The sequence below is a fragment of the Hevea brasiliensis genome, chromosome 9 (genome assembly GCF_030052815.1).
Source record: "Hevea brasiliensis isolate MT/VB/25A 57/8 chromosome 9, ASM3005281v1, whole genome shotgun sequence".
NCBI classification, from domain to species: domain Eukaryota; kingdom Viridiplantae; phylum Streptophyta; class Magnoliopsida; order Malpighiales; family Euphorbiaceae; genus Hevea; species Hevea brasiliensis.
The window spans coordinates 28,334,180-28,350,413 of record NC_079501.1 but is presented as its reverse complement, the minus strand read 5'-3'; the positions used below and the strand labels follow the sequence as shown (position 1 = coordinate 28,350,413).

Sequence of the window (16,234 nt, the reverse complement as noted above, 5' to 3'; positions counted from 1 at the left end):
TATCAATTTTTTTCTTTTCTCATTTAATTTGTATAAATTCTTCGTTTCACATTCCATCCTCAACCATTGCGTTTAACTCATTGCATCATGTACAATAACCAAAAATTTTTATTTATTATTGATTTAAAATATAAATATATAAAATTTTATATTTAATAAATAAATTTTATTATATATTATATATGATATGTTAAATATAAATAAAAAAAATTAATCAAATAATTATGAATTTTCTCATACCATCTAAAAGATTATCGAAATCATTTTTTAACAGGATTAATTTAACAGTTTTAATTGACCATTTGTATCAATAACAGATAACTAGGCCAATTTCTGAATAGATGAACATTGTTCTTTAAGCGAGAAAAACTTTTCTCATATGTTTCTTGGGAAAATATCATGCATGAGAAAATAAGAGGAAGACGAATGGAGTAGAAGAAATTGATTGAATCTCATCTTGTTATTTTTTTACGAAGTATCTGAAAGGTCAATTCTTAAATCGATAAATTTAAAATTATTTTTAAAAAATTAATATATAAAAATTAACTTGAAAATGCTTAACTGGAAATATAAATACAAAAAATAGCTAAATCACTAGATTGAACTTCAAATGATTAAACTTTGTGCAGAATTATAGAAAATTCTAAAAGAATTTACTAACAGGATGACAAGATTTTTCTGCAAACGACTGAAACCTTATAATATTTCTGAAAATGGTATATGGGTAGGTTTGGATTAAGAAATTAAATCTCTATTTTTTATATTTTTGAAAAAAGATGAAATTATTCCTAATTAATTATATTTAATTAAATTTTTATTTGGAAGAACAAGAGAGAAGGTTTATGGATGAAGTAAAGAACGTGAAACACGATTTGAGAAGTAATTAAACAGAATTATCTAAAACGTGATTTGAGAAGTAATTAAACAGAATTATCTAAAACGTGATTTGAGAAGTAATTAAACAGAATTATCTAAAACGTGATTTGAGAAGTAATTGAGCAACTAAAAAACAAAAGCAATTAAAATTGATATGAAACGGATGATGACGTACACACCACACGGAAATAGAAAAAAGCTGAACCATGCCTTAACTCAGCCAGATAGGCCAAGTGGTGAGTGGTTACCAGTTCCGAGAATCACGTGGGCCGCTGAAGATATTCTATTGCCTCCCCCTCCACAGCCCTCTTGGTTGTTTGTCACTGCCTTTCATTCAACCTCCTTATCGGAAGGTGGGCTAAACAAGGCCCAAACCAAACTCTCACTTATTTAATTCTCGGCATTAAGCCCATTGTTCCCAAGAAACATACAAATCCCACCAATTCTCCCTTTGGGAGAAGGTTTTCTTTCCAATTCCTTCATTTTTCAACCAATTGGAATTTTTATTCGGTTAAACTAACATACAAATAACGGTACTGTTCCATCAGGAAGAGCAACTTCTTTAAACTCAGCTACCTTAAATGTTTGCTTCCTTTTCTTTGAAGCAAATGGATTTTCCTTCTCTTCATTTGCCTCAGTGACATCTTTTTCTTTGTTCTAATTTGCCTCGTCAACATTTGGAGTAGCATCATCCATGACTGGGCTTGTAGATGAATCTTGAGTAGAAAGAAAAGCATTAGAACAAGCTTGATCAATACGAGAAGTTAAGTCAATCACATTTGAGTTTGAGTTATTTGATATTTTGCTAAAAAAATTTCGCATGTTATTTATATAAAAATGAAATGATATATAGAATAGAAATGCTCACCATTGAGGATATATAGACCATCAATTTAATTTATATATATTTAATTTATTGAAAGGAAAAGATATATATAATAGGAAAGGATATATATGTTAATTTAATTTAGTGAAAGGAAAAGATATATATGTTAATTTATTGAAAATGATATATATAATAGGAAAAAAAAAGGAATTTATTGCTAATTAAAATAACATTCAATAATTAAGTTGATAAATTACATCAAAATTGATCAATTAAATTACTAGGATCTCAATTGAATCCATCCCAAATTAGTTGCCTAATTTAAGATAGACCATCAATGAAAATCCTTGTTAATTTAATTTATTGAAAGAAAAAGAAATTATTGGTAATCAAAATAAAATTCAATAATTAAATTGATGAGTTTATTTTATTGGTAATCCAAATAAAACTCAAATTAATTTAATTATTTATTATTATTAAAAAAATGATTAAATGTGAAGTGAAATGGCTTGTGAGCAATTGTCACAATGATTGAATGTGAAGTGATATGGCCTGTGAGCAATTGAGTGTACAAGAAGCGGAACACATTTTTCAACTAATTAAAAAATGAGAATTAGAGCTAAATCCAGAGAAGTATGGCCCGTTGAATAGAATTTAATTATATATGATAGTTTTTAGCATTCTATACAGCATAGGATATGAATATGTGTGTGCGCCAACTGTTCTAATGGACTTTTCGGCCTATATTTTCTTTGTCCACTTGGTTCTCTCTAAGCAAGTAAAATTCAATCTAAGCCATCAAAGTAACAAATATACATTTTTTTAAGCAAGTCAACAAGTAAGGCTGCCTACCTTACAACTCATTAATATTTATTTCTCTAAGCCATAAGCAAATAAATTAGCATATGAAGATTACTTTTACTTTTTTTGCTATTGCAGTTGCAGGGTTTCATAATTCCTTAATGATAGGAAACAGTGGTGATAAGACCTAAGGTAATTGATTAGGCCACAGGAACTACGGTTGGTGTGAGGTGATTTGAGAGAAGCAAATATCTCACTTACCAACCCAAATTTTATTTTTCAGGTAAAACTTGTAAATTCTACTAATGTAACAATCAAATACAGAGAAATGTAGCAAAAGAAGATAGTCAATAGATTAGAAGAATCAATCAACTTCAACTATGTTTAAGTCAAGAATTGATAACTTTAACTATGTTTAAGTCAAGAATTGATACCAGTTATTATTACAAGTGACAGTAATGTATTGACCAAAATCCTCACATGGTGAAGAATTTACATAAACACGTTCTATTTAGCAAAACATAAAATTCTTCTGTTCATTTCACATAAATATTTGTTTAATTACCTTGTTAATTAATCAATTAATGTCAAACAAATTGACCTGCAAAATCCCATTTGCGAAATTCCTATATATTCCAACTCTTACCAAGGCTTCTTGCAACAAATATTGAAAAATATTGAAACTTGGAGGAAATTGATGATAGCAATCATTACCATCATCTAATTTCAACTTCTCCTTTTTCCATTTCTCCATTGGTTTAATTTTACATCTTTCATTTCATCTGTTCTCATTGCATGATATTGACATTAAAGAATTAAGCATTTTCTTCCCTTTTCAAGTTGCGTCTTCCTTTATATTAATAAAGTGAGATTCCTATAGGGATATTTCATATATTTATATATACATGTATTCTGTTGCAAAATTTATCCTCGTATTATTTTTCATTAATTAATTAATTAATCTTTTTCTCTATTTTAATCTCTGTTCTATATATAGAGGGAAACTAAAATTGTACTAAAGCCACTATTTCCTTATCTTGATTATTATAAACGCCTGATTAAACAAGTTCATCATGAAACTTTCCATGTCTAAGAAATTAAGAAATAATTTGATAAATTAAGTTGAGTCAAAAGTAGAAAAAAAAAAGTAAAAAAATGGAATAGAAGTTTGGTTGAAAATAGATAAACCCATTAAAGAAATAAAACAAGCAAATCCTATGAAAGAAAAATATAACAAAAAAGCTAAAAAAAATCATTTACTGATTGAAAATGGAATAAACTCGATCTGCCCTTGTCCGATCAAATCTACTGCGTTTGACCCTTCTCTTGTCCAAGATCTGAGACTGAAGCTGCTGCATTCTGAGATTTGAGACCTAAGTTGTTGTGTTCGACCACTTTGCTTTTGTCCAAGGAAGAAAAAATGGCAAATCGACTGTCGGTGCGGTGGTTGCTATGTTTACACGAGAGAAGAATAGAAGTCTAGGGTTAGTGGGTTATCAAAATGAGAGATCGTGGGTTGCTGTGTTTTATTATTTTAGTTTACTTTATTCTTAAAATTCAAAACTACATCGTTTTGAATCGAAACTACGTAGTTTATAATAATATTATTAATTTTATGTAATTATAATTAAATTTATTATTTTATTTTTTCTAATATTATTCTAATAAAATACATTACTTTTTATATTATTAACTAATTTATACTCTTAATAAAGTGTCAGTTATGAATTTTTATATAAATATATTATAATTCGGGTGTTTTTCTATTTTTCTATTTTATTTATTTAAATAAGTTTAAAAGAATTAAATATATTATATTATTTAATTTATCAAATTATATTTGGTGCTTTATATCTTTCACTAATGCTCTATTAAAAAAATAATAATTTAATTTATATGAAATAAATGTACAATATTAAGTAATATAATAATTATAGATTAGTTAATGTTAATAGAAAGAAATAGGGGGAGACTATAAAGAGAGAGAGAGTTTATAGAGATAGAGATTGAAAGAAGGATAGTATGCAAAGTAATAATAAATTAATACTATATAGATAGATTACTTAGTGTTAATAGAAATAGGAGAGAGAGAGAGAGTCAAATAGAGACTAGGATAGGGGTAGTATATAGAGTATAATAAATTAATAATATACAGGTAGATTAGTTAGTGTTAATAAAAAAAAACTAGGGAGGGGAGAGAGACTACAAACACACACACACACACAAATAAAAAGTAGTAATACTTATTAGATAGATTAGTGTTAAATTTGAAATTTAATCTTTTAAAAGTTCAACATTTAGAGAGAAAAAGGAAGAGAGATACATGAATTCATATTTTAATTCATTCGGCCACCACAAAAAACTATGTAGTTAAGTTTTCATTTATTTGGTAATTTAATATGAATAAATTAGTTTTAAATCATTTTTATGCATAAAAGTTATAATAACCTTCTAGGAGCATATAAAAATAATTATATTTATAAATGAATTATTTTATTTTAATTATATCATAAATTTATATAATAATATAATATTTAATAACATATTATTTTATATTCAAAGCAGATAAACGAGTACATTCACGAGTTTATAAACGAGCCTATTCACGAACTTATTCATGAGTTTATTCACGAGCCTGTTCACGAGCTTATTCACGAGCTTATTCACGAGCCTGTTCATGAGCTTGTTTACAAGCTTAATTAACGAATTAGTTCGTGAGCCTGTTTAACGAGCTAGATCATGAGCCTATTAACGAGCCAAACTCGAGCTTGAGCTTGAACCAAATACTATTGAGCTTGGCCATTTAATAAACAAGCCTAAAATTCGAGCTTGAGATCGGCTCGTTTAGAAAACGAGCCGAACCAAATCAAGCTTTTTTCGAGCCGAATCTCGAGCAGTTCACAAGCGGCTTAGTTTATTTACACACTTACCTCTACAAAACAAACAACTCCCATGCATAATCCCTTTTTATCATAATCACTACAAAATCCTTTTATGGCCTCCTCTACTGGAGCACCATACAATCCACAACCATTCCACTTATTATTCTCATCTCCTATTTATAAATCGTTTGATCAACTGTCTCCTTTCACTCCCACAGTTTTTTTAGAAAAACCCAAAACTCAACCTTCTTTATCAACTGCTCATCACAGTTTTTCTTCTTTTGAATCTATGGAAGAAGACAAGCCCAAACTTAAACCTAAAAAAGACAAACAGTAAATGTCCCCTGAGCCTCCTCTTCAGCAAATGGCCTCTCCAGCTTTACTTATGTCTTCCTCTGAAGATGAACATGATGAACATCTTTTGTCTTCTAATTTTGAGCAGCATTTAGCAGATATTACCAATTTACTCATGGCAACCTCTACAGACTCTAATGAAGGAGTTACAGAACCTCACATTAAGCTTCCCCCTGATATTGAATTTGTGGAAACTGTAAATATGGCACCTTCAAAACCTTTTACTGGACCATGGTTTACCCTTGATGATGTTCCTGCCTTAAAATGGAGGGATCGTCTAGCAGAATTCAGGGCATGGCTTAAAGTTCAAATGCTTAAACCAGATGCTCAACTACTAAAAGTCTTAAAAGAGTTCTCTTCTTAAACAACTTTACAAGAATGGTTTTCCATCCCTGGGAGACTACAAATTACTTCATTTTTATTGCTTCAGTTTTATCAACTTTACATATTAGGAGCAATAAATGTCCTTTATTAGGAGTTCATTGGTGATGCTGCTCTTTATAACAAACAAGAGAGACAAGAAATTTTTGAGATGAAGTGTTGTTCTTTAAGACAGTGAGACATTGAAAGGCACAATTAGAGAATGTTGCAATGTTATTATATGCTGAATGGATATACTGATGTTAACTGTGCCATACTTATATAGCCTCCCTGCCAGAACAACTTCAACTTGAATTGTGGAGATCAATCTTAGCTACTCACTGGGAAGTAGCTCAAATGTCTTTAGAAGAAATTCATCATATGACACTAGCAACCCTCAACAAAATGTGTGATTAGCAGAAATTATTTCAAGAACTAGTAGAAAATAACCAGTCTCTCAAACAGGTTTACAAAAAGGCTCATCTCTCAATCAAATGTGAAGAAAGAAATGCATTTGTAAAACAAAAAAGAAGTCTCATAATAAAAAATACTTCAAATTCTGCTCTAGAAAGTACAAAGGCAAGAAGAAGAGCATATCATTTCGGTTCTTCAAAAAAAAAAAAAAGCTCGCAGCAAAACCAAGAAATCCGATAAGTGTTATATCTGTGGGAAAAGGGAACATTTTGCAAAAAAATTGTCCACAAAATTCTAAGAAGGAAGCCAAGCTTATTCAGCAAATCCATCAAAGTACTCATTTGAATTTAAAAGATGCTGATGTTGAATCTTTGTTCTTTGAATAAGAAGAAGCTAATGGAGAAACAGTCTTTGCTCTAGAAGCAGTATCATCACAAAGTGAAGAATCTCTAGAAACAATAGATTCTGATTCTAATTATGCTTCCATTATTACCTTACAGCCTTGTTATTCGGCTCAGCCCTCTATTCCTATTCCTCTGGTGTACATTAATGTGCTATCATCCAAATATGACAGACGTATACCTATCATTGATTTTCTTGATAATAATGCACATAAAAGCACAATGAATCCTATAGTTCTCCCTAATGAAGCATGGGTTTCCCACTTAGAATATTTTCAAGTAGTAGATAGAAAGATATTTAAGACAAGTTTGATCACAAAAAGGGCTATAAGAATACAATTTTTCCAGACTGTATAACATGAACAAGAGTCATTTGGACAGATTTTCCAGATAAAGATTTGTTGATTAGTTTTGATGTTTATCAACAAGCTCAAAAGTTGTAAATCCTTCCTATAGAATTAAAGTTCAAAAGGAATTTTGAGCCTTTCACCACAGTTCCAAAAATGTTCTCTTTATCAGAAGCTCCTCCTGATTTTGAACAACACAGAGATCTACTCCTTTAGTCTTGTGCAGATTCTCATGTAGAGTTTACCCATCCAAAGTCAATGTGGAAAAACAAAGACTTTTTCATTAAGCTTCATTTTAAGCTAAATGAAGATGTCAATCCTACAAAGATTTCTCATCCTAAAATGACTCCATCAGATCTCTCACTAGCTCAGACAAAATGCCACCAACTACTCCAGCAAGGTCTCATTGAACCTTCAAGTTCTGCTTGGGCATATCAGGCTTTTTATGTATGAAAAAGTTCAGAGATGCTCAAAGGGAAAAAGAGGCTAGTAATAGATTGCAAGCCTTTAAATCATTTTCTTTAAGATGATAAATTTGCACTTCTAAAAATTAGCTCTCTATTCACTCACCTTCATTAAGCTCACACATTCTCAAAGTTTGACTTAAAAGTAGGATTTTGGTAGGTTGGAATTGATCCAGTAGACAGGCCCAAAACAACATTCTATATCCCAAATGCCTAGTACCAATGGACTGTTATGCCATTTGGACTCAAGGTGGCACCATCACTCTTTCAAAAGGCCATGGTTTGAATATTTGAGCCCATTCTACATAGTTCACTCATCTCTATGATAATCTCTTACTCTTTTCAAAAGATACTCAGGCCCATAAGGAGCTATTGGCCCAATTCCAATTCTTAATCCACCATTATGGAATAATGCTTTCAGAAAAGAAGAGTCACATAGCCCGATAGAATTCTTGGATATGAAGTTCAAAAATGGCGAATATCAGCCAAGTCGTCAAGAATTGCTAAATTTTCCAAATAAAAACCTGATAATAAAGCAAATTAAATATAATATTTTCATCTCAAATCAAAAATTAAGTTTTTTTTTTTTTTCTAATTTGACAAACTTATGAAAATGCTATTTATCAGCGATCAGCACCCACTCCATTCCAAGTGAAGCAAATGCTATTTATCTGCCATAGCAAACACGTATCACATCCACCAAATGCCCATTAAGCCAATCTCAACCAACATTATGAGCAACTAAACCTACAGTACTAGTTGTTGGGTGTGAATCCGAACCACCGAATCACCATTTTTAAAACATTAAGCAACAACAAAATCTATTCCTGCCATCACAAATTTCTTAATAAATTGCAAGTTTAATTTTGGAGACAGATGAACTAACAAATTTTGGGTAGGTGTGGGTACCTGGAAATTTATTGCCATGGTGCCAAACGCCAGTGCATTGCCATGACCCATTAGCTACCAAACATACCATTTCAAGGCTTGTCCATGTCCTTGTCACTATATATCATTGTCTTAAAAATCTCCTAATTTAATCAAATCATTTTCAATTGTGCATATGTATATGTACTTTCGAACTCCATCTTTTTATTACAAAACTATACATGGAAAGAGAGATCTTAATTAATTCGTGATGATCTTACACAGCTTAATCTAACAGTAGATCATTTTTCTCGCTTACATTGCCATAAAACTTAAGGACAAGCACACGTGTCAAGGCGCGTGAGGAATGGCCAGTCAACTTTTGCATGGAGGAAGACAGCCTATCACTTTCAAGATTTTTCAAAGTCAACTACTGGTCTCACACGTCTCCACTTGTTGTAATACAACTTCCTTTTAAAAATAAAATCCAAATCCTATAATTCAAAAATCACTGTTAAAATAACCAAGCTTTAGATTCAAATACTTCACCTTAAGAATCATCCAAGCTTCTTCTACTACCTCCTGCAACTCGTTGAGATCTTCACCTTGGATCCTACCTTCCTCTGTAAAATCCCTCTCTTCTCTCTCTTTCACTCTCTGCTAGTTTTTAGTGTTTGTACTAAAAAGCTGCTCTTCCTGTTTTAAATGCCTCTCTGTTTCTTTTCCAGCTTTTCACAACCTCTGCTTCCTCTCATTATTTCATTTCCCTTTACTTAAACCTGTATATCATTGTTCTTTTCTATTTTTAAATTTCAAAACAATATGGGTTCTATTTCTACTATCACTTTCTCTCGTCAAAAACCTTTTTTGATTGAGAACAGGCCAGTGATGCTCAAGGATTACCTCAGGGATGATCTCAGCTCCTGTTCTTCCAATGGCTTCAAATCTTTTCCCCGCCGACAATGCTGCACCACCGTCCGATTTCTACTCGAGATCGATCTCAATACCAAACCCAACCCCAAACATACACGTCAACAGTTTTTCAAAAGAAGCAGATCATCTAAAGCAGCTTCTACAACAATCTCTGCTCTTCAAAAGGCATCGGAGGCCGTTATTAAAGCTGTTAAGCTGCTTCCGATTCCTTCCTCCTTCATCAAGTCTTCATCTCCGTTCGTACACAACAGAAGTAGAAAAGGAGGACTTCTTCTGCCCCGAAGCCTTTCGCGGAAGCTATTCAAGAAAAGCTTCTGGAGGAAGGCTGATCACAGAGAAAGAGAAGGCAGCGAGATCAGACGGTGGAGAACTTTCCGTGAGTTCCTTGAGGAAGTAGATAAACCGTCAGATCACAACACAAATCAAAACTCCACCTCACTCGTTACAACCGCATTAACCAACGGCAGACTCTCAACGAGTTCAGGCAGTAACAGTGAGAGTTGGACTGATAGCGAATCTACTGCTCAGAGCGGTAATTCAGAGAGTTACAGCAACCAAAACGCCGCCGCAAGAGGCCAAAAAGATTTACCCAGCAAGAAGAAAGTCAGCGAGGTAGAAGGCGTAACGGTCGGTGAAGATTCCATCGCCTTCTCGGTGGAAAAAAACACAAAGGTAAGTGGCTTAGAATTTTTATTTAATACTTCGCATGTGTAAATTGTATTATCGTCTGTCGGTTGTTGGCTCTCTCTGATTGGTTCATATTATTCGATTTTGATATCTCCATTCTCCATTATATTAAAAACAAAAAAAAAATAAATAAATGCAATCGAATTCTTCGAGGGCTACGATTCCGCTACGTGAGTCTAAACGCGGGATCTACGGCGCTAAAACTCGCGGGAGTATTTAGTTTTCATGGTATTCGAGACATCAGATCATTCATACATTCCTGCAGTTTTTCTTTTATATTTTCGAATTATTATTATTATAATTTTCTTTTTGGGTCGATGAGAGCTGGGAAGATGATGTATGACTCAGAGTTGAAGAAAATGCAGAGCTTGATTTTTGCTGTGTTGGTTGTAGAAGGCATATCAAATCTAACTGCCAGCTAGAGTTATTTATTGTGCTAATATGATTAAAAAAATAATTATGATTAAAAAAATAATTAAATTGGTTTAGTAGTGGGTTGACCTAATCAATTATTAAAAAGCTAAGGCCTAAGTAGCTAATCTTTGGATTTACTTCCCTTTAGTCGTTGAGTGTTTGATCTTTGTCTACTAATATAAAAGTGAGATTTCCTTTTAACGTAGTTGACCAGTATAGTACTGTTTAGCATTATTATTAGGGTTATTATTGTTAAAAAAATATTTAATTAAAATATTAAAAAATAATTTAAAATTTATTTAAATAAATAATCTGGATGTAAACTATTTTGTTGAGTTAATATGATATTTGAGTGGCATCATAAAAATAAATTAATAAAAATAATTTTTTAAAATTTTTTTAATAATATTTAAAAAAAAAGACGTACTATTTAAAATAAAATAAGATCATATCTACTTTTGAAATAGAAGGAAGGCATGAGACATGGGTAGTAATTAAAAGGCATGGGAGGTGGATTTTAGTGAATTGTATCCTTTTATTTTATTTTGAAATGGAAGTCTTGGCTCTCCAGAACATTTTAATTTCATTGATAATTAGTTTTTTGTATATTTTTAGCAGGAGTGGCCCAATGAGGAGAACAAAGAGCAATTTAGTCCAGTGTCAGTGCTGGACTGTCCATTCCAAGATGAAGAAGATATTAGCCCTCCTTTCCAGCGTAGTCTTGTCCGGATGGAGGGTGTGTTTGGCTAATTAATTTTTTTACCAAATCAAAAATTTATGAATCTTGTTGAATGATATTTAACTTTGGATATACCTGCAGGAGCTAAACTGAGATTTAGGGCAAATATCATAAGGTTTGAGAAGCTTGCTCAGTTAGATCCACTCAACTTGGAAAAGCAAATGGAATTGGCAGGGTTAGAGGATGAAACCCTTAAATCTCCTATAAAAGCTCGTTCATCGTCCTTCCACAACAACATGTTCAGTGACATTAAAGAAGACAAAAGTGCTTACGAGCTTCTTAAGCTCGTCAAGGCAACAATACCATCGAATCATCGCCTGATATCAGAGGCAGACAGTATATTGCTAGACTTCTTCAGAGAGAAAATTATGGAAAACAAAGCAAGTGTTAGCATGGTAGAAGGACAAAATAAAGACTTGGAGAAAGAGTTAGAGGTAGCACAAGATTGGATAAATGGGCATCCACAAGAAATGTTTTTGGGGTGGGAGGTGAAGGATTCCAGGGTTGTCTACCTTAGAGAAATGGAGAGGAAAGGGAACTGGAGAAATTTTGATGAAGAAAAAGAAGAGATGATTTTAGAGTTGGAGATTGAGATCTTTACTTCTTTGATGAACGAAGTCATACTTGATCTCCTCAGGTAATTTATCTGATTATTAGTACAACAAATATGGATTAACTCAAGGTTGTTTTACTCATTTGGAGGCAGGCCATTTAGCTTGAATGATTAAAGCCACCTTGAAGCATGAATACACTTTGGGATTGTGAAATTTTAAAATTTGAAAAATCATATGAATATCTCTTGTATTGATTTGTTCTTTTTCGTTCTGCATCGTATTTTGTAGCTTTGTCCAATCTTAATCAAAGCATTGTAGGATTGAATCAACAATATGCATGGCCAACTTAATTAACAGCATTGTTATGGACAAAAATAATGCGCCAAATTTCATAAGATTGATCCAAAATCGAAATCCGTTAGTTTCTTTTTTTTTTTAATTAAAATTTTATAAAAATTTAATTTAATTAATTATGTAAAAATTTAATTAAATTCTTTTTTATTAATAATTTATTCTAATAGAAGGCTGTTTTGTTTGATTAATATTCTTTGGTAGGTTCAATTATTCATTTGAATGAGTTTTTTTTTTTTTTTTTAATTTGATTTTGACTGACATTTGAAATCTCCTAAAAATAACTCAATATTAACGCAAACCTCATTATTTAATTATGGGATTTCCAGTTTTGGTATATAGATAGATTTTATAAACAAAATAACATTGGAGTTGCAAAAAGGCCTCGTAGCTAGGAACCGATCGCAGCGGGTATTTATGGCCAATTGAATGCTCATAAATAGGTTTGAAAAGTATATAATTAAATTTAAAATAAATTCAAATCTAAAAAATAATATTTATAATTGATTTAAATTTTACATATTAAGTATTTATCATCTGAACCTAATTAATTAAGTAATTAATTAAATATAAAATATATTTTTTATAATAATATTTATAAATTTTTATATATTATATTTTAAATAAATAAATTTTAAATATTTTATATAATTATTAAATTTTTAAAATATAAATTATTAATAAAAATATTTTTATGTAATTTATTAATTAAAATATATAAAATTAAATGAGTTTAGATATTTTTTTGTTAATAATAATTGGAATTAGGATAGATTTGGTAATAAGAATGTCAATCAAAATTGAATTCAAATTCAGATTTAGTAATTTTCACATATATCCTACTCGTTATTATTCATACTTATAGAAAAATCAGTTGTAACTGGTGTGAAATAGGCCTATAGAATTGAATTACCATTAGCCCAACCCTAAAAGCGTACTCTTTTCATTGGGATAAATTTTAATAACTGTTTTTAAACTTATATAATTGCAAACCCTATAATTTTTTAACTTTAAAATATAGAAAAAAAATCCTCTCAATTTTTAAATTTTACACAATAAAATCTCTTTGACTTTCAATTACTCATTTTTTAGCTAGACGCTTAAATGAATAACATTAGCATCTCAGTATTTTTCTCTCTCATCTCTTATGCAAAATATAAAATTATTCTCTCTACACATTAAAAATTATTTTCTCTGTAGAGAGGATAAGCATTCAATTTATATGACTTGAGAGAAAAAAGAGAAATATTGACTATGCTCCATGCTAAAACTGTTTAAGTCAGTGTTTAACTAGAAAATCAGTGATTTGAGATTAGATAAATTTTACTATGTAAAATTTAAAAGTTGAGAGGAGTTTTATATTATATTTTTAAATTTAAAAACTGTAATATTAGAATTATATAAGTTTAGATATGATTATTAAAATTTATTCCTTCTCATTGGATTGAGAATTAGCCAAGTTTTCAATGCCATTTTATGTTAGCATGACTATAATAAAATAATAAGCGTAATTTATAATAATCAAGTACTAATAATTTAATTTCACTCCAATTATTCAATTCATTGGATAATTTAATATAATATCTTAAATTTATAGATTAATTTAAATTTAAAAAATATTAAAATTAAATTATGATACAAATATTTTCATATCTAAATTTTGTCAAAATTGTAACACTATAATATCATTAAAAAATATAACTTTATATTGTTTTAAAAAATATTATTTGTGTTCTTTAATTATAATTTATTTTAAAAAATAACTCATACAAAATAGCAAATACAATAATTTATAATAAATAAATAAAATTATATTCATAATAAACTTAAAAGGCTATAAAATTTTAAAAGTTTTCAAGATAAATATTTTTTTTTATATAATAAACATAAAAAGTTGAATATTTCAAACACTTGACGGAGTTAAATAGAAGAGGTAGGAAATGTTGTTTTATGCTTTATGAACCCCTCAGAATGAGGACAATTAATGGCACGTCATCCTAGTTTGCCAGGTCAGCGAATCACCTTCCACGTGGCAGGTTGATGGATGAGGTTCAAAGCCAATACTCCGTATCCCAATATCTCGCGATATATCGCATGAGCGAGAAGCCCTCATCTGGTGTTGCTGCTTTACTTGTACGTCCATGTATTTGCCCCCGAAATGACCTTTGAGTTAACCTCCGTTCATTTACCAGAAAATATGTGAAAAATTTTCTTATTTTCTAATATTAGGCGGGCATTTGGAAAAATATGTCAATAAAAAATAATTTTTAAATTATTTTTAATAAAATTAAATAAAACTTAATTTAATAATATTATTTTAATAATATATATTAATTTAATAGTATTCGATTTGAATTATAAAATTAAATATAGTAATTAAAATATTTAAATATATAAAGAAATTATTAAATAATTTAATTAATTTAACATGTTAAAATTAATTTAATTTAAATTAAATAAAAATTTAAATTATTATTATGCAACGCATGAATAAATAATTAATTATTTTATATGACAGTTATTTAACCATTAATTGAATTGAACTCAAATAGATTATAATTAAAATATATACATTTATTTTATTAAAATTGAAAATGTTTTTTTTAATGAAAAAAAAAGCATGTTCGAGGTTTTTTTTTTTTTTTTGTGCAAAGTCCAAATAATGTGAGTATTAGCCAAAAACTAAAGAGTTAAAATGAGACTTTAGAAAAAAAAAGAAAAAAAAAAATATATATATATATATATATATATATGAACAATATCACAATAATAAATGAAAATCTTTTATTTTGGATTGCATTTAATTTGAATGGAAAAATGGACTCATTGATGAGGCAAGACATTTACATTTAGATTGGTATAAAAAAAAAAAAAACTATGTGGTTTAAGGATTTGCAATTGGGTTTACTTAATTTGATTTGTGATAGTGCAATTTTTCAATTAATTAAGCCTTTAAGATTTAATAAAATTTATAAAATACTTTTGGGTGTAAGTTTAGTAATGTTTGATCCTTAAAGTTTATTTCTATTAATAATTTAGTCTTTATATATTAATAAATTGATTCTTAAAATTTGCTAATTATAAGAACTAATTTATTAATAGAAGTAAAATATAAGAATTAAATTATTAATGAAAATAAAATTTGAGGCCAAATGGTTACCAAACTTATTTCAAATACTAATATGTAAGTTTTATTAAATATCAAGAAATTGAATTAATTTTACTCATAATTCCTCAATTTAGTTAATTATATCAGTAATATTTCTCAACTTTAATTTGTATAATAAAAAATATTAAATTTTATTTTAAGTATTATTAAAATCTTTGATCTACTATTATAGGTTTCCAAGTGAACTAATAGCTAAATTTTATTTATCGTTCCTCAATTTCAATAAATATATCATAGACATCCCTCAACTTTAATTTGTCTTACAAAAAATTTTAAATTTTAATTTAATATGTAAATAATTTTAATACACAATATACTAAATAATAATTAAGATTACATATATTATTTTTCTAATTTAAGAAATAAAGTCAAAACCTTTATACAATATTAGCCTATATAAAAAAATCGTACATACTTAATTAGGGTTTAAATATTTTGAAAATAAAATAAAATAATTATATGTTATTAATTTGTTTTCTTACATAAAAATAAAACCAAAGAAATTAAAATAAATTAGATATAAATCTTTTAGATATTAACCTAAAATCGAATTAAAATATAACATATGTAAAAATAATTTTTTTATATGATAAAATAAATAATTATTTAATTATAAATATTATTAAGAATATCAAATTATTTTTGATTTTATTTTTAATAAATAAAAAATAAATAAGATTTAAACTTTTAAATTGATTATAAAATTAAGAGATAATTTTAATAAATCTCTTTAAATTGAGAGATAATAGTAAAATTTAATCTTAAATTAATCTAAAAATTTATGATAACAAGTCA

At 28.9% G+C, this 16,234-nt stretch overlaps 1 protein-coding gene across 2 annotated transcripts; it reads left to right on the top strand.

The window, feature by feature from the left end:
- Positions 1-9,114: 9,114 nt before the first annotated feature.
- Positions 9,115-12,173, top strand: LOC110654791 (uncharacterized). 2 transcript variants are annotated; one of them, XM_021810892.2, is made up of 3 exons: positions 9,115-10,197; positions 11,245-11,362; positions 11,447-12,173. In XM_021810892.2, the coding sequence occupies exons 1-3, from the start codon at positions 9,415-9,417 to the stop codon at positions 12,004-12,006; spliced, it is 1,461 nt and encodes a 486-aa protein (XP_021666584.2). In that variant the 5' UTR covers positions 9,115-9,414; the 3' UTR covers positions 12,007-12,173. The 2 variants fall into 2 exon arrangements, with proteins under 2 accessions (XP_021666584.2, XP_021666583.2); XM_021810891.2 differs by having other exon boundaries at positions 11,242-11,362.
- Positions 12,174-16,234: the final 4,061 nt, after the last annotated feature.